This window comes from Crocuta crocuta, unplaced genomic scaffold (assembly GCF_008692635.1).
Source record: "Crocuta crocuta isolate KB4526 unplaced genomic scaffold, BGI_CrCroc_1.0 scaffold143, whole genome shotgun sequence".
Taxonomy (NCBI): Eukaryota; Metazoa; Chordata; class Mammalia; order Carnivora; family Hyaenidae; genus Crocuta; species Crocuta crocuta.
In genome coordinates, this window is record NW_027529175.1 from 2370207 (window position 1) to 2388704 (window position 18498).

The window sequence follows — 18498 nt, forward strand, 5'->3', positions numbered from 1 at the left end:
AGGGCCTCAGTCCGCTGACGCGTCCTTTAAGTCGGGCGCAGACCCCACACAGACTTAACTTCCACCAACCTGACCGTGACAGAGCGCCTGGCGATCGAGCCCCGGCACTTGCTGGGCGGGACCCAACTCCCGCTAACCGCGCGGAGGACCGCCCGGCGGGGCGGGGCCGGAAGTGAGGTCAACGGAGCGGCTGTCGCGGCCCGCGCTCATTGGCCGGGAATGGCGCGGTGGGCGGGGCGATATTTGGTGGCCTTAGAGCTGCCGCTCGCGCCTAGTGTAGGGTTTCGAGTCTTTGCCGTTCGCTCCGTAGATCCTAGAGCCGGGCTGGACTCCGACGTCCTGTCTGCACTTCCCGCACCTCCCGGCCTGGTAGGTGGCGGCAGGGGTCCCGAGCAGGCAGCCTCCAGGTGGTGCGGGGAGGGCGTGGGGTACGTAGGGACCAAGGGCCCCAAACCGGTTGTTGGGAGTAGAGGATGAGATTCGCGGCCCCGAATGCTCCTTGTTGGAAGGGCTCGTTCTCTCCTCCGGGAGCCCCACAAGGCTGGGGGCAGCAAGCTGGGTCCGCGAGCCCGCGTAGCCGGCTCAGAGCCCGCCGCCGCCACGCCATCCTTGCAGAATGGGTTCAGAGTCGCATACCGAGCCGGGAAGAGGTCTGGGAATGCACGGTGCGGGGAGCGGGATTGAGAGGCGGGGTATGTGGGAGTACCAGTGGAAAAAAGCAGGATCCGCGCCCACGCAGCCTGCTTTTTCGTCCTTTCCCACTTTTCTCCCACTTCAGTCATTACCGGCTGTCTGATATCTTCCTGGCTCCAACTTCTGCCCTAGTCCGGGTCTGGTTCCCTTGAGTCTAGAGCGTGGCGTTGGAAGGCAGGTCCTGGGTGAAGTTGGACTACTCCTTCCCATTCTTTGGGCTTCAGGTGTCGGATCTTCGCAGGGTGGGGGCGGTTCTTCGAATGACCTCTGCGGGCTCTCGCTGTCAATAACTGAGCATCTCTCCCCTGGAGCAGGCGTCCTGATAGACCAGTGGCATCTTTGAGGTAGCCTGTGCTCATTTAGACTCTTGGTTTAGGCTGGAAATAGCTGAGTGACTTTGGATAGTCATCCGCCTTTTCTGTGCCTTGGTTTCCACATTGGTAAAATTGATCAGCTGTCATTGGAGTGTGACGCCTCCACTGACCACTGTGTTTAATATTACATGACACCGATTCCCTCAACCTTTTGTCTTGTTTTACAAGTTTATTGATTTTCTGTTTCCCCTACTGGGGACATAAGCACTGTGAAATGCAGTCATTTTTGTCTGCCTTGGGCACTGTTGTATTCTCAGGTCTAAAACAGTGCCTTGAACTTAGTACTCAAAAAGTATTTAGGGAATGGTGCCTGAATAGTAACAGGTGTTGCTTGTGGTGCCTGTGGTTCCAAAGTGAATGAGTGGCAGCCTGCTTATCCAAGACTGTGCTGCCTTCATTCCTGCCCTGCATCCCTTCTTCTGTTCTCTCTCTTTTTTTAAGATTTTATTTTTAAGTAATCTCTACTCCCAGTGTGGGAGTGAAACTTAAACCTCGAGATCAAGAGTCGCATACTCCACTGACTGAGCCAACCAGATGGCCCCTGTTCTTCCGTTCTAATGACAGAAGTCAGAGAGGAGGGGAAACCAGAAGTTTCACATCCCCCCTGACTGCCTGGGCTTCCTTAACCAGATAACCTTCCTGGGGTCTAGGATGTTGAAAGGGAATGATATTGGCCAGCCCCCACTTTCCCCAGGCACAGTGCCTCACCCAGTCCTTTCTCCCTACAGCAAGGAGGTGACTTCCTTATCTCTTTTACAGGTGAGAAACTGAGGTGACTTCCTTATCTCTTTTACAGGTGAGAAACTGAGGCTCAGAAAGGCTAAGCAGTTTGCCCCAGGGCCCAGAGACAGAGGCAGAGCCAAGGCTCTAGCCCATAGCTCTAGACACTAACCCCTGTGCTCTAAGCATTCCTGTATTGCCAATATTATCTCTTCTCCTTCCTCCTAACATCCCACAGTGTTTATTGTATGTCTGGTTGGTCACAGGTGCTGGGCTGGGGGCTGGGGCTCCAGGGCTTCCCAAAGCTGGGTTCTTGGTATTTGGAGGCTATGTCAAGTTGGGAAGTTGCTGTTCACCTGCACTGTTTATTTTATAAACCAAGCTCTGGATCTCACCTCCTCTCTCTGGGTTACTTTCCTAGCTCTAGGATCTTGGATATGGACCTTCTTCAGTTCCTGACCTTCGTCTTTGTCGTGCTATTGTCTGGGACAGGAGTTACAGGCACCCTGAGGACCTCCCTGGACCCAAGCCTGGAGATCTGTATCCTTTGGGGTTGGAGGTGGGGTTAATGAGCTGTTTCTGAGGGTGTCTATAAATAAAGTCTTTCTGTACCCACAACCCCTTGGATTCCAGAGATGGAGCAGACCCCGCCTATAGGAACAGGGGAGAAAAGGTGAGGTGCTCTAATCCTTGATCAAGTCCATTCTCTTCTGACTCTCAGTTTCTCCATATGTTAAATGGAGGAGGCGAGGCATACTTCTCAGAGCCCTCTGAGGATTGTATATATGCTTTGCATCTTGTGGGTGAGACCCTGGGTGAAGACCCAGGCCTTGCCATACTGGGGCTGCCTACTCTGGGCCAGACCTTGGGGACACGAGGAAGAATTAGGACCAGTCATCCCTGGCTTTGAGGAATTCACAGGCCTCTCACTGTACTCTGTGGTCGGCACTTTAATGAAACGTGGGGGAAGAGGGGCAGGGAGAAGTACTGCGCTGTGGCTTTTGAACTGGGTCACGAAAGCATAGAAATTCATGGAGAAGAGTGGGGGGCATCCTAGGCAAAGTGTATAGTGGAAACAGAGGAGTGGAGGTTCTGGGCATGGTGAATGGTTGCAGCAGACGATGGGAAGACCACGGGAGGGGAGAGCAGCAGCCACGTCCGGAGGGAGTGTTCAGGGCGTTGGATATAAACTCCTCTGTGAACTGGGCAATGATACATTGCAGGATTCCTCTACTTCTGTTTGTTTCTTCCTTCTGGGTGGGGGCAGGGGGAGTGTCTCAGCTATGGGCATCCATGGCCCTTGCAGATATTTGCTGTTCGGGAATGGGCCCTCTGGATTGAGACCACTGGGTTGCTGAGGCCAGTCCCTTGACTTCACGCTGCTCAGACAAGAAGATGTTTATGGTGAAGCGGCGGGAGCAGCTGCTGGCACTGAAAAACCTGGCGCAGCTAAACGATGTCCACCAGCAGTATAAGATCCTTGACGTAATGCTCAAGGGTCTCTTTAAGGTATGTGTGGGCATGGGACAGCTCACGGCCAGGTCTTTGATCTGGGCCCTGATAGATAAGGTAGGAGTTCCCTGAGGGGCTGGTGTTCAACGAGACGGGGAACCACATACACAGAAGATTTGAAATAGAGTTTAAATAAATAGGGCCGTGTGTGAAGGGCTCTGCAGAGCCACTCAGCCTGGGTGGGGTTCCCTCAGGTGCTGGAGGACTCGCGGACAGTGCTCATTGCTGCCGATGTGCTCCCAGATGGGCCCTTCCCCCAGGACGAGAAACTGAAGGATGGTATGGTCTTCCCAATCTTGCCCTTTCCTCCTTCCCACCACCTTGATCTTCTCTCACTGCTCCTTTCCTCCTGTTCTCCTCACTCTCTTTTCTTCTCTGGAAGTTTCCACTTATGACACCTTCCAACTGGTCCCCTTGGGTGTATGGACACTTAACCCATATTTCTCTGGGCATTTCCAGGTGTCAGAGCCAGTTTCTGGGCCCCTGACGTGGATATATTCCTTTGTACTGTGCTTGGGGCAGGGGAAATAGGAGAAGCCTCTGCCCACAACCCCACCTCAGGGACCCTTGCCTTTTCTATTACCTTGACCGTTCTGGTAGAGAAGGCAAACGTTATTCCCATTTATAGGAGAAAAACTGAGACCTCTCGAAGGGACTCGCTGGTGGGGGCAGCTAACAGTGCTCTTTTCTACTGTTTTAAAGCCTCAATCCCCTTAAATCCTTTTTGAGACAAGGGGAGAACAGGTAAATCAGAGAGGAAGGAATGTTTGTGTCTCTTCATCCCCTTTTCTTAGAATTTTTCTCCCATGGTAATTCCCTTCCCACCTCCTGTTAACTGGTTATATGCTAACAATAAAACGTTAGATTATACTGTGAGAGAGGATGGAAATAGCACCTACATATCAAACGGTGGGCACTTTATAAATATCATCTCGAATCTCCCCTATGACTCTGAGGAGGGCACTGTTGCCTTCATTTTCCAGATAAAAGAAGATGAGTGGTTTGCTCTTGCAAACCTGTAAACCAAGCTAACTCCCAAGTTCTTTGAGGTTCAAGATTGTTCTCAGGCCCAAAAGTCCCTGCTTCACTTTGCTTTGGACTCTGGGGGAGTCCGCTTATCTCTGTGTGGGCTGGCCAGTGCTGGTGAGGGCTGCCTGGGTCTTATCTGCAGGGGTGGCTCGAACAGAGACTTCTGGCGGGACTGGGTATATAGTTATTTTTCATGATAGTCTAGGTTAGGGGGACCTGCCGCCACGATGGACACTCTAAGTTAGTCTGAACTGATCTGTTGACCAGAGGAAGGACATTAGTGAGAAAATAAGTGAAATTCAGATAAGGTCTATGGATTAGTCTCAATGTTAATTTCTTTGTTTAGATAATTGTACAGTGCTTATGTAAGATGATAATATTAGAGGAAGCCGAGTGAGAGAGTTTTATGATGAATGATAGAAANTATTTTAATATAAGACCTTGAGAAGCTTTTAAAATAAAATTGGGGGGTGCCTGAGTGGCTCAGTCATTTGAGCATCCAACTCTTGATTTTTGACTCAGGGACGCTCCCAGGGCTGTGGTTTTGAGCCCCGTGTCAGGCTCTGCGCTGAGCATGGAGTCTGCTTAAGATTCTCTTTCTCTTTCTCTCTCTCTCTCCCCCACACCTTTCCCCCTCTCCCCATCTCTCCTGCCACCCCTTTTATCCCCTCTCTCCCCCCATCCCCTCTCCCCTTCTCTGCCCCTCTCCCTTGCTCGCACATGCTCTCTTTCTCTCTAAACAAACAAATGAAAAAGATATTTAAAATGAAATTGGGAAGATATTCAAAAAACCAAAACAAACCCTAATGTGTTCTCTGGTCATCCTAACAAACCTGCCTCCTCACATACACTGCCATTGTGTTAACACTGGGGCCTGGCTCTGGATATTTGGAGGCCAAGTTGGGGAAGTCCGACCCAGCCAAGCCTCATGCGAGGCTCATATGTCTTCATGTGCGAAATGGTACCCACCTCTCCAGTCCTTAAAACAAATGAGGTTTCTAAGCTATGAGATATAGCCACCTGAGCCTCAGTTTCCCATCTATAAAATGGGAACAGCAGCCACATCTCCTAAAGGTGGTTTTGGGGATTCAATGAGCTGGGGGACATAAAGCCCTTAGCATACACTGCACATGTGGTCAGCACCTATGGATAGTGGTCACAGTTCCCTCCTCTGATGAGCAGGCTTAGTGGGCTTATATACTCTGAAGGGTGGCTGGGGCTGGCCAGGGGGGCAGAAGGGCATCTGCCTCGGCCACTCATCAGGATCCTCTCGCCAGCTTTCTCCCAAGTAGTGGAGAATACAGCCTTCTTCGGTGACGTGGTGCTGCGCTTCCCGAGGATTGTGCACCACTACTTTGACCACAATTCCAATTGGAACCTTCTCATCCGCTGGGGCATCAGCTTCTGCAACCAGTCGGGCGTCTTTGACCAAGGGCCCCACTCGCCCATCCTTAGCCTGGTAAGGACTGGGGCAGAGGAGGTTCAGGAGCCCTCTGCCTGGTGGTGCACCATGAACCTTGCATCTGCCTTCAGTTAGGCCTGAATGTCAGCCCGTGGTTGTGGTTTCCGTGATAAGCCTCAGGACACCTTGAGATGCAGTCTCAAGGGGTTCTGTGCTGACCTGGGTCCCTAGGGGTCATCACCTGTTTTCTGTCTGCCTAAGCCTTGGGCTTGAGTCCCACTGTGGAGGAAGTAGGTGCGGGTAAGGAGTCAGGAGAGGCGGAGGATGACTAACTTCTCCCCATCTGCAGATGGCCCAGGAGCTGGGGATCAGTGAGAAAGACTCTGACTTCCAGAACCCATTTAAAGTAGACCACCCAGAGGTAAGTTGTGGGGCCTATGGCCATGTCTGCTCTGCCTCTGTGGGGTCATGGGAAGCCAGGTCATACAGGGGGTGGGACACCTTGGGTGGAGCATGAGGGCTTTCGACTCGGAGTCAGACACGGCTTGAGTCTGGATCCACATTCCATTAACTGCTCATTGTTGCCTTCGCACAAGCCGCTGCCCGTGTCTTAGCCTCATGTTCCCTGTCTTTTCACGGGGTATGGAGCCCAGCTGTGAGGGACAGTCAGAGCCTGTGAACACACCCATCCCCATGGATAGTAGGCATCCCACATCAAGTGGCTGCCAGGCGACGATGTTGGGCCATGCTTCTCTGCCCTTGAGCCTTTGAGCACTCAGCCAGGCTTCTGTCTCACATTCTTGCATATGCTTTCAACCGAGGGGGCTGAGGTGGGCTCTGAGGGCTGACGGCTACAGGGTGGGACCACAGATGGGGACACATAGAGTAGAAGGGAGGAGGGAATCAGGTGGCAGGCCAGTGCAGCAGGGGCAGGAAAGCCTGGAGGACTGGACTTGTCAAATTATAGGCTCTGCTCTGGTGTAGGGAGGGGTGTCCGGGACCTTGAGGGGTCTAGGATTTTAGCCTGCTGCTGTTTCATGGGTGCTCACAGGTCAGAGACATCGGAGTTGACTGCAGCAAAAGCAATATCTGGACTGTTGGCCTGGCCACAGAGGTTTGCCATGTTCCTTAAGTCACCCATGGGTGACACAGAGGGGTCCAGGCAGATGCTGTGCATGCAGTGGCTTTGCACGAAGGTGAAGAGTAGTGAGTTTGGGATAGTCACAGCCTTTATAGTGAATAGAGGCAAACCTACTCTCTTTAAGGGGAGTCATCCTGTCCCCCCCGCAGGTGGTTCTCTGCAAGCAGTCCTGACGAGTGATACCCACGTACAGAGTGGTCAGGGCTTTGCTTTCCTGTTGTAGCCAGTGAGACCGTGCAGGGGTACGCAGGGCCGCGGTTGGTTGCCTCCCCCGCAGTGTACCTGTTAACCCTGTATGTCTTGGCTTAGCTTAAGTTTCCACACGAATGTGCCATTCAGTCTGACCCATCGGTAGAGGCGAGGACCAGATGAGTTCAGTTTGTCTCATGTTGTCATTTGATTACTGCTGCCATCAACAGGACTCTAAGCAGCAGGAGGAGGCCAAGCCCCGGGGTTGCAGACTCAGCCAGCTAAGATAAGTCCCAGGCAGGCCAGTAGATCTTTTTTGTCTGTTTTTTTATTTTTTTTAATGTTTATTTTTGAGAGACAGGGAGAGAGGGCGAGAGAGCGTGAGCAGGGGAGGGGCAGAGAGGGAGGGAGACACAGAATCTGAAGCAGGCTCCAGGCTCCAAGCTGTCAGCGCAGAGCCCAACGCAGGGCTCGAACTCACGAACCACGAGATCGTGACCTGAGCCGAAGTCGGACGTTTAACCGACTGAGCCACCCAGGTGCCCCACGAGTAGGGGTTTATATTAGATATTCAGAATAGTCTAAGGCCGGTCTATTACCCATGACCACCCACACAAGAGTTTAGATGAATCTATTGATCTTTGATGTCATTGTCCATAATTACCAGGAGCAATAGATGAACACAAAGCAGCCCTCCTCCCCAGTGAAGAGACAGTTCATGGCCCACGGTCTCCCGTATATCACTACTTGATTGGAGTCACTGTTATATTGTTTATCTGAGCCCCAGGGTCAGTGTCTCCATGGGACTGCAGCCTCACTTGTCCTGTGTGGCATAACCCAAGGCCACTCAGACATCAGGAGAAGCAGATGGATTTGTATCTGTCAGATTAAAACAGGTTGTTTGGGCCTGTGTGCCTGCGCAGGGTCACTTTGGGAGCTGCTTTCGACAGCATCAGGCACAGCAGAGTAGGTCACTGCTGACGCCGTCCCTGGGAGTTTTCCTGTCACAGGGCTGAGAATGACACACCCAACAGCCGATCACATCGTCAGCTGCAGCTGCCACTTGGCTTGAGCAGATCCTAGGATTGTTTGCCAAGTGGCGGTGCTAGACCGAAGAAACCAAGAGGATTCATTGTTCCCTCCCCAGATGCTAAGATTATTGCTGCAAAATCGGTGTGTCACATCCCAGGCCCTAGAATTCCACTCTTTCTCCAGTCATCCCCTACTCTCGCCTGGACCTTTCTTTCATCCAGGAGGGTCAGATGTGAATGGACAAGGGCATTTTTACATTTTCAGAGACCCATCGTACCTTCCATCTTGGGCCACATGGGCCACTGTCGGGATGTGGCAGGGAGCGTACTTAACCAAATGGTCATTATCCCAATGATTTCAGGACATACCATTCCAACAAGGGACTCCAGGCCGTCAAGCCAGAAATACAGAGTCCTCTGCTTAGTGCCCATCCATGGTGGCAAGTACATTGCCACAGCTGGTACAATGATATATTTAGATGGCAAAGCCACTTAACTGGGCAGTGTAGGCTTGATCAGCGTTTTGATTCTGGTTGATCTCATCAGAGAATGGACCTTATGATGGGCATCTAAACAAATGACCTGGAACGTTTAGTTGTCAACCATAGTTTGTTTCCAGACTTCATGGCCCCAAAGAGGAATGGCTGTCTTGGATCTGCCAGTCTGTGGTCTTGTGGCATAAATGGTTAGGACACTAACAACAGTCACTAGAAATATAATATGCATGGTGTTAGGAATATTATCTAGGCAAGGCCAGTGGCTTTTAATTCAGATCATTGTCTGACTGGCCTTGATGGCATTGTCACCGGTGCTGGATGGCTGCCACTGCCAATAGACAACACTGTCTAGGATTCCCAAAAGCATCCCTGGATTTGATGATTCGCTAGGAAGAATCACGGGAGTCAGTGTATAGTTGTGCTCATGGCTGTAGTTTATTATAGCAAAAGAATACAAAGCAAAATCAGGAAAGGGAAAAGGCTCACGGGGTGAAGTTTCAGGGAAACCAGGCATAGGCCTCCAAGAGTCTTCTCCCAATGGAGGCACCCAGGGCATACTTAATTTCCACAGCAATAAGATATGACATGTGAGAAGTTGTCCTGAGAGGAGGCCCATTAAAAACTCAGCGTCTAGAGTTTTTATTGGGAGCTGGTCATGTAAAGCTCCCTCTGCCCAGAGTTCCAGAGTCCCAGGAGGAAAGCAAGGTGTTCAGTATAAACCACATTGTTTGCACAGTTTAGGCTCAGTGAGTCACTCTTACCAATTAGGGTGGTGGGAGCCCTCCCAAAATCCAAGTTCCCAGACACCAGCTAGGATGCAACCCTAGAAACAGGCCTTTCAAAAGATAGCAGTCGGGCCGGCTGTGTTAACTCTTCTGCACAGTACCATTAGCTCTTAGTTTAGGCGAACAGTCAGTGAGCCAGGCCTGAGTGTTTAGGGGAACCTTTGAATCAAGGGCCCTTTGAAGCTGCGTCTTTGCTTCAGGCAGCAGAATGGGAGATAAGGGTTTCCCCACTAGGTTGCTGTCACCTCGTCATGTAATATCCCCCTCGAGGTTGCTTGCTGCAATCACAACCCTGATAAGTGGCCAATGTAAGAACAGTCAGGGCCTACCCAGCATGAATGCGAAAGGACACTCAAGGCCATGGCAAGTTTCCTTTCCCAGGGAGGAGCACCCACAGAGATGCTTTATTGCTGTGAGGCTGGCTCTCCCGGCCCTGCAGGTCATGAGGGCCCCTGACACGGGAGCAGGGTGAGCATGGGCCAGAGAGGATGGGTGTCAGGAGAGATGGAGTTTGGCTTTGTCATAATGTGCTCTGCTTAGAAATAACCGTACCAGCAACATGCTCTCCTTACTTCTCACTGGCTAGGGACGGTCTCAAGCGTTTACTCCCTTTTTAGCATCCAGCATGGACCCGTCCCACCAGCAGCCCAGGCTTGCTCAGCCCCCTTCATGCACTCTCCGTGCTAGTGAGTGTTCTGTACATAAGTACCTCTTATGCACCCATAACTAGAGCCAGCCTGTGTCAGGCTGTATGCTGGTCACGGTCCCTGCCCAGAGGGAGCTGGCCCTCTCCCTGCTCTTCATACGCTCACAGTCTGTTGGGGAAGGTGGCAGGGAAACAGTCCCGATGTAGCATGATCACCGCACCAGTGGAGGAGGGAAGTGGGATGAGCTGTGGAACCCCTAAGAGGGAGGCTGACCCTGCTTCAGCAGGTAGGTGGTGGGGGCTCTGGGGTAAGTAAGAGCTGCCGGGTGGACCGGCTTGGAGAAAACCCTGCAGGCCACGGCACTAGCTTGCACAGAGGCTCAGAGGCATAGCACATGCATTTATGTATCCTTTGGTGAGTGCCTACAGAATCCCAGCTACTAGAGAAGCAGAGTAGCCCTGCTCTCCTGGGAGTGCCATTCCAGTTGGAGGATATAGTCAATAAAAAGCATATAATCATGGGAGGTGATAACAAGGCTATGGAGAAAAAAGCAGGGGAATGTGCTTACGGAATCAGGGATAAGGTAGGGTACAACTGCTGTTGCATGTGAATTCGATGCAGAAGGTCTTACTAAAAAGACCTGAACAAGGTGAGGGAGCGGGTCATGGATCTGGGGGAAGAACATTCCATGCTGAAGGAGCAGCAAGTGCACAGGCCTTGAGTTGGAAGCATACTTGGAGGGGAGGGAGGTTCGGTGAGAAGATAAGGTCGGAGTAGGCCAGATCACAAGACCCTTGGGGGTCTTCTCCGGGGCTTTGGCATCTACTCTGAGACACATGGAGAACGGGGTGATGGGCTCTGGCTTTCCCTGTACAGGATCAGCCTGGCTGTTGTGTGGAGAGTTGTCTAGGGGGCCAGGGCGGGAACAAAGACACTGATGAGGAGACGGCTGGGCCGGTCCATTTGGGAGTTAATGGTGGTTTAAACCAAAACCAGGGTGACAACATTGAGGACAGTGAGATTCTGGTTGTTTAGAAGGTAGAGCCAGCTAAGGAAGCAGATGTGGCCTGAGAGGGACGCAGTAAGAAGGACTAGAAGACTTCTGGCCTGCGCACATGGAAGAACAGGGCTGCCATTTTCTAAAACGGGCACACTGTGGTAGGACCAGGTTGAGGCCTGGATCGGGGAGCAAGACTTTGTTTCTGGGCCTGGTGAGCATCCGGATGAAGATGTCATGGAGGTGATTGGAAATAGGACTCCAGATTTCAGGTTGAAGCTGGGGCTGCAAATGTGAGTCGTGCTTATGAAGGAAGGTGTGGGGAGCCGTGGCACAGGTCACGGTCCATCACCCCGGGGCAGGTAGGGTGTCAAGGCAGATAGAGCAGTGGTCAGGGCTGAGTCCTAGGATGCGCCTCCTGGTAGAGGTGGGAGGATGGGAAGGAACGAGCAAAGAAGCTCCAGAATGACGGTGTGAGAGTCGACGCCCAGGAGAGGATCATTTCACAGAGACCCTGTGAGAAACGGGCAGCAGAGGGAGTGAGCAGCTCATAGAATCTGCTGGAAGGCCAAGTAGCATGAGGCCTGAGAACCGGCCACTGGATTTAGCAACATGGACACTGGCCATCAGAGATTGTATTATAAGCTGTTTTGGTGGAGCCGTGGGGACAAAGATTGGATTTCGAGAGGGAGAGGCGAGGAAGTGGACGCCGCAAGGGCAGACTACCTTCGAAGAGCTGCCTTTTCAAAAGGAACAGACCAGTGGGAACATAGCCGGAGGGGGTGTGGATTCCAGGGGAGATTTTAGTCAGATGGGAGAGACTAGGCATGTTGGCATGCTGATGGGGACAGCCCATTAGGGGGAAAGAATCGATGGTGCGGGGGCATAAGAGTGGCTGGAGCCTCACCCCGAGGAAGGCAGGCAGGGGAGAAGATCTGGCACCCTGGGGGAAGAGTCCATCTTGTCTGGAAGAGCAGGCTGTGCACAGAGGCAGCTGGGTTGGCGGGTGTGGAGGTGGGAACTTGTGGAATTGTCCTGTGAGTGCTTCTGTTCTCTGAAATAAAGAGCTGGGTCATGGTCTGGGGGGAGGGGGGAGGATTGGGAGGCCCCAGGAGGTGTGCCTAGGAGAGCAGCTGCGGGAGCAGGCCAGGGAGACATGGATTGCCAGGCAGCATGAAGGGCCCGCCGGAGGTTAACACCAGGAATTTAAAGTAGGCATTAGTTAGGCCTAGTGGGGAAGCGGTCTGAGAAAGGGAGAGGCAGTGTTTCTCTTCTGACCCAGCTAGGTGTGGGCTCCTCTGGTGAGGCTCAGCCGGCTGCGGTTGGAAGGCCCCACATCTTCTGACTTGCTCTACCCCAGCCAGAGCCAGAGGGTGTGGGGTCTCTGTGACCTGGGGGGTCAGCTCCTCATTCCTCCCAAGAGGATATGGATTAAAGCCTAGCAATAGGAGGCAGAGTGTGGTAGGGGCAACACTGGTCAGGGAGGTGGGAGGCCCAGGGGCTGGTCCCAGTGTGCCTCCCACTTGCTGTGTGACTTAAGCATATCACCTACCCTCTCTGGGCCACACTTCTCTGATTTCACCCCATCTTCCAGACTCTCATAGTTCAATCTAACAGGGCAGGTAGATTTCTGCACAAGGTAGAGCTTCTAGTTTGTTTTTAATGCCTACCTTGATTACACATTTGTCACATTTGCCCTAAGAACAAATAAAACGGGCATATTTCACAGCATAGTTAACTTGAGTTTGGGGTACTATTATTGTATTTCATATTCTACTCGATTCATTTGTTCATTTAAAAAATACATACCGAGGGCCCTCTATAAGCCAGGCAGGTCCTGGGCTAGGGACTCGTGGTACGGTGAGCAACACAGGACCCTCCTGTCCTCGCGGAGAGTGTTTTCCAGTGGGCGCGACAGGCATGAAGCACGTGATCGCGAGGGAGAAGCACTGAGAAGGAGATGGAGGAGCCAGCCCCAACTGGGAGTCAGAGCAGGTCCCCCAGGATGGCAACAGCTGAGCAGGGGCCGGAAAGAGCATTCTGGGCCCGGACCACAGCACATGCAGAGGCCTGGGGGTGGAAGGGAACAGGGAATCCGAGAACCCAAAACGGGGAGTGTGAGGGTGGAGCACAGAGGTGGGCAGGGTGGGCCTGCAGATGGAGCGTGTGGAGCTTTATCCTGAGCGCCGTGCAGTCACAGAAGGGTTTCAGCAGGAGTGTGACACAGTCACATTTGCATTTTGAAAAGAGCTTCACTGCACTGAGGAGAAGGTCTGAGCGGCACCTTCTGCGTGGGGAGCGTGGGTGCGGAGAGCGTGGGGAGGCCCCGAGGCATGGGGAGAGGTGCGGGTGGTGACGAGGGTAGCCGTAGGGGAGACGGAGAGGAGGACCGGAGTTTGAGAGACACTGAGGAGTTAAAATGAGCCAGGCCTTGGTCAAGGAGGGAGGGCGGTGGGGGTGTGGGGCCCCACTGTTCATGACGACAGGGACGCTGCGAAAGGACTGGGTTTTGGGGAGATGGCGCCGGGCCAAGTTTGGGGCACGTCTGGGACATCCTAGTCGCATTTAGATGTGGAGATGCAGGTGTGAGGGGTAACTGACCTACACGCCTAATGCAAGCCGTGGGTTTAGATGAGCCAGTCTGGAGGGGGCAGAGGGAGAAGAGCAAAGGCCCCGGGGATTGCAGTCGAGGAATGCTTCCACTGAAGTCCTCCTCCGCCACCCTGGCCACCCTGGGTTCCTGTCTCCTCACCGGGCACCACCGTCTCCGTGCCGTGGAAGCCATGAACCTGGACACCACAGTCTTCTCCTTCGCCTCTTTCAAGGTCTGCCAGTTTGACCTCTGGCCCTCTGCTTCCCATGCACTCCCTCGCCTGGGCTTCTCTGCAGCTTGTTCATAAGCAGCTGGATGCCTGCGGTCTCCTGCTCTCACTGGCGGCCCTCCCCTCCTATGCGGCAGCCAGGGCCCTAGGGGTCTGGGTGTCTTGGGCACTCCGCCCCCTCACCCTGAGAGAGGCCTGCTTACGGTTTCTCAAATGCCCCGTGCAGGTTCCCACCTTAGCACTCATCCCTCCTTCCTGGAATGTCCTTTTCTTCCCTCATCCTGTGTGCTTGGGGAGCTCCTGGGTATTTCTCAAGACTCTCAGCAGTTTTCCCCGAGCTCATTGAACTGTCTCCTTGTCTGCGGGCTCCTTGAGGGCAGGGGCTGCGTCTAGGTGATCTTCCTGCTGCCGCAGGCCCACAGCAGCCTAGCCTCAGACAAACTCTCTGCTCCCCACAGACTAAACCACACTGTTCTTTTTTTTCTCTCAGTTCATTTCCAGCACTGACCCTTTCCAGAAGGCCCTGAGGGAGGAGGAGAAACGCAGGAAGAAAGAGGAGAAGCGGAAAGAGATCCGAAAAGGCCCGCGGATCTCGAGGTCCCAGTCTGAGTTATAGCCGGGAGTGGCCCAGGGCTCAAGGGGCCAGGAGGAGACCAGTCTGGAGGAAGAGGCAGAGGCATCAACTGGCGGTGAGAGCCAGCTCTGTGAAAGGGGAGGCGACGTTTGCTCAGCCCCCCTGGAGCCGGTTCTGTGCCCTAATTGAAGTGACTGGGCCACGGAAGGCTGGATTTCCTTCCTGGGGCCTTCCTGGAGGAGTGGGTGCCAAGGAGGCCTTCAGAGGATGCCATGCTGCAGATCAAGCCACGTTGAGATGCGGGGGGAGGCTGGAAGGATCCTGGGCTGGACCCTCCCTTTGAGTTAGGACCGCTGGCCAGCTGGCTGCCGCCTTTCACGAGGAGGCAGCAGAATCAGGCCCTGGGCCACTCGTGCAAGTGCCACGCGTGCTGCTGGCCCCACTGTGGCACTGAGCTGCTCAGCACCGGTCCCAGCCCCCTGCAGACACAGGAGAAGCCAGCAAGTCCTCTGGGCTAACCGAGGCTGATTTGGGCCCCAGGGTGCTGGGAGCCCTTTCATGGGGCAGGGGCCTGGGTGGGAGGGGGCGACGAGAGGTCCTCACAGACAGAGAGACTACCTTAGAGGGTGTTTCCACCTCATCAGGAGGAGCGCCAGGCCCTAGCAGGGCAGCGAAGCAGGGGCTTGGCTTAGGCCTCCTCGTCCCCTTCTCAGCACCGTCCTTCATGAAGGGAGTGTCCCGGGAGGGTGCTTAGCCAAAGACCTTAGAGCAACATGATCTCTGTCCTCAGACCTCTGGGGACGGTCCAAGAGCAGGTGCAGGGTGGACTCAACTTGTCCCCTCTGGCAACTCTAGGAGATCCCTGGCCTATGGGCAGGGGCTGCTGGGCGACGGGCTGTAGCTCTGCAGGAGGCTGTGCTTTGTAAAGGCAGAGCTGCCGCAGGCTGGATGGTGAGGCTGCGAGCTCCCCGTAGCAGAGAGCAGTGGCCACAGAGCAGGGGGGGCAGCTGCCCTTTAATAATGCTCCTCCCAGGCAGAGGAGGGAAAGGCTCTGGTGGGAAGTCTAGTTTCGTCTCTTTGACCTTGCCACGCCAGGTCTGCCCCCTTAAAAGGGGAGAGACACATGAGCATCCCAGAATCCCCCAGCCGCTCACCACTGACAGGGCTGTGAGGAGAGACCTGAGTCTTGTGTCAGCCCCTCAGACTCGCTGACTGACCCTGGCCCAGCCCGTCCCTGTGCTGTGGCTTCACTGGCAAAATGAATTTGATAATGTCTGAACCCTCCCCGGCCCTAAACTGCTTCTCTGAGGCTGGGTCTGGCTTCTCAGTGACCGATGCCCTTCCCTCATGGTTCCCCCACCATCCCACAGGTTTGCTGAGCACACCTGTACGCGCAGCTAAAGAGAAGGACCCAGTCTTACCTGTCTTCACCTCTGTCCCATCTGGCACCCCCATCCTCCTAGGCTCTTCCTTCTGCGTCTCCAGCCTCTTCATCTTGGTTGATTCCTTCCTCTCCATCCTCAGATGGGCCCAAGTTTTCCCATCTGACACCTTCAAAGAAACAGGCAGAGCCACTCTGCTCTCCCCCTCTCTCCTTCCCTTTGATGCCATTGTTGATTGTTGTTAACTTGTTCCTGGAATTCCACCTTGAGTCTTACAGCAGGCAGAGCCTTCCCACCCCAAGGCCCGAGGGCACTTGTTTGTCCAGCCTTCTCTCAAGCAAAGTGCCATCAACCAGATGCACCAGCCTGTGTGGGAGTTGTGCTGGTGAAGGTAGTGGCCACTGGGACCAGAGGTAGCGGGGGGTCAGGAGGTGGGGGCGTTCTAGTGGCCAGATCAACACCAAGGGTGCCCAGTGGTGACAACAGTGAAGTCTTCGGTGGTGTTTTCAGCACGGTCTAGGCTATTCCTGTCTGCTGAGCTTCCAAGTTCATCTCAGGCACCGCTGAAGAGTCTGGGAGCTAGCTCCTCTGTATCCTGTGAGGCAGGATTTCTCAGCAGTGGCACTATTTACATTTAGGGCCAGTGTGCTTATGAGGATGGCTGTCCTGTGTGCTGTGAGGACACTTAGCAGCGTTCTTAGCCCCTGCCTGCCAGGTGCTAGTAGCCGTCTCCAGACATTACCACGGGACCCCTGGCGACAAAATCTCCTTGGTCCACAGCACTTGTCCCTCCTTATCCAAGCCCTACATCTTTCTTGGCTGAGATGCTATTGGAAGCTCCTTGAGATGCTCCTTCCAGGCTTCTGGGCTGCTATGTTGTCCTGGTTCTCTGCCCTCGGTCTCCATCTGCTCTGTCTCTTCCGGATTCCTCTTTCCGTACCCACCCCGTAAGTGAAGAGTTTTAGCTTAGTCTCTCCTCTCTGCTCTTCTCTGCTGGGCACCTGCATCCTCTGAGAGACCCCAAAGCTGATTGACCCTCTTGCCACTGATAATCCTCAGTCCTCAGGTTTCAGCTTATCCAAAACCAAACTTGGCAATTTCCCATCCCCAGGCCTGATCTCTGTGTCAAACCGTGGGGTACATGTTCCTGCCTAACGCTGGAGGAAGTGACAACTAAATCCTGAAAGGTTGGGGGAGGAGGGAGAAGGTGACAAGGCACTGTGAGTGGGGGCCTGAAAGGGGAGGCATCAAAGGTACTCAGTGAAAAAGCACGTGCAAAGTTCTCTTCTGTGACCTGTAGTTACTGCCCAATCTGTGGTTGATCTCTGGCTATATGGTCGTCTGGTCCCTCCCTTTCCAGATGAAGAACCCAGGTCCTGAGGAGTGACTTGTCTAAGATTGCTCCACTCCCGAGAGCCAGTCTCTGTTCTCCCAGCCAGGGCAAGGTGCCAACTGGGAGAGACGTTCAGGTAGGTGGGATCCAGGGCCACAGGGACAATGCCAGTGTTTTGCTGGGGCTCGGTGCGGTGCAGCCACATTTTTTCTGCAGTTTCTACCGAGCCTTCATTTGCGCTCCCTCTGGCCACTTTATTAGGCCCCACAGCTTCTAGGCAAGTCCAATAGCGAGTTGTGGGGACAGCACGGAGTGGGAGGTGCTGTGCCTGACCTGCTACTTAGGTTGCCCTCTGCAGGGGGTTACTCGGGCTTTGGGTTGGGAAACCACTGGACCAAACTGAGTTATGGTAGGGCAGGAGACAGTCACCCCTCAGCGTGGGGAGCCCTGTGAGAGGCTGTGCGAGGTGCAGCCCAAGGTGGCACTGCCCAACTCCATGCCTGGTCCCGGGCAGGGCATCAGGATTTGGTGTTTTGTTTCAGGGTGAGACTGCTAGGTGTAGACCGCATGGAAAGTCTTGTGCATATAAACAGTGAAGAAACATTCTTGTCCTTTGTTCCCCCCAAAATAAGTCGCTGTTTTTTTCTTATGTTATACGTGTTCATTATAAGAAGTGACTTAAACAATAGTGAAACACCAAGAAGAAAATAAAATTCACCCTAAGTCCAACCACTCCCATAATCATGACTCACAACTCAGCTGTTGGGCCTTCCAGCCTTTTGCCCTTCATGTGAGCACATAGATCCCTATTTTCTCAATTACAGTGGCTACTTGTACGGCACGTACTATATGCCAGGCCTTATGAGACCGATGCAGCAGCCCCTCCTGCCTCAGAGCATTTGTCCATATCATCTGTTCCCCTGGCTACACCAGACATGATTCCTCAAAATTTTAGGTTTCATCTTAAATGTCAGAGTCATTTGACATTTTACTGACAACCTAAGTTAGGTCCTTTGTTAGTTTTGGCACACCCATTACTCTCTCTTGATTACCTGTACCTTATCTGCTTTCTATTTGTGTTTAATGTCTGTTCTCTTCACTAGACTGGAAGCTCTCAGAGGGCAGGAATTGCCTGTCGGGAGTGTTCAATAAATATGGTCAAATGAATGTGCAAATGAGCTCCTTTAATCTTCAAAACTATGAGAGGGCACTGTTTTCCCTGCATTTTAGAGATGACAAAACAGAGGCTTAGAGCAGTTAGTGAGCCAGCCCAAGGTCACACTGCATAGTGGATCCCTGTCTGCCTCCGCACAGCCTGCGTGCTCTCTTGACCTCAAAGCGACAGCTCTGTTAACATACTTTCCCTTTTT

At 53.3% G+C, this 18498-nt stretch overlaps 1 protein-coding gene across 2 annotated transcripts; it reads left to right on the forward strand.

Annotated features, from left to right (window-relative positions):
* Positions 1 to 247: 247 nt before the first annotated feature.
* CCDC134 (coiled-coil domain containing 134) lies at positions 248 to 18295 on the forward strand. 2 transcript variants are annotated; one of them, XM_077757958.1, is made up of 8 exons: positions 248 to 369; positions 1827 to 1863; positions 2209 to 2327; positions 3175 to 3296; positions 3494 to 3578; positions 5606 to 5787; positions 6080 to 6151; positions 14330 to 18295. In XM_077757958.1, exons 3-8 carry the CDS (start codon positions 2225 to 2227, stop codon positions 14453 to 14455), a joined length of 690 nt encoding a protein of 229 aa, XP_077614084.1. In that variant the 5' UTR covers positions 248 to 369; positions 1827 to 1863; positions 2209 to 2224; the 3' UTR covers positions 14456 to 18295. The 2 variants fall into 2 exon arrangements, with proteins under 2 accessions (XP_077614084.1, XP_077614085.1); XM_077757959.1 differs by lacking the exon at positions 1827 to 1863.
* Positions 18296 to 18498: the final 203 nt, after the last annotated feature.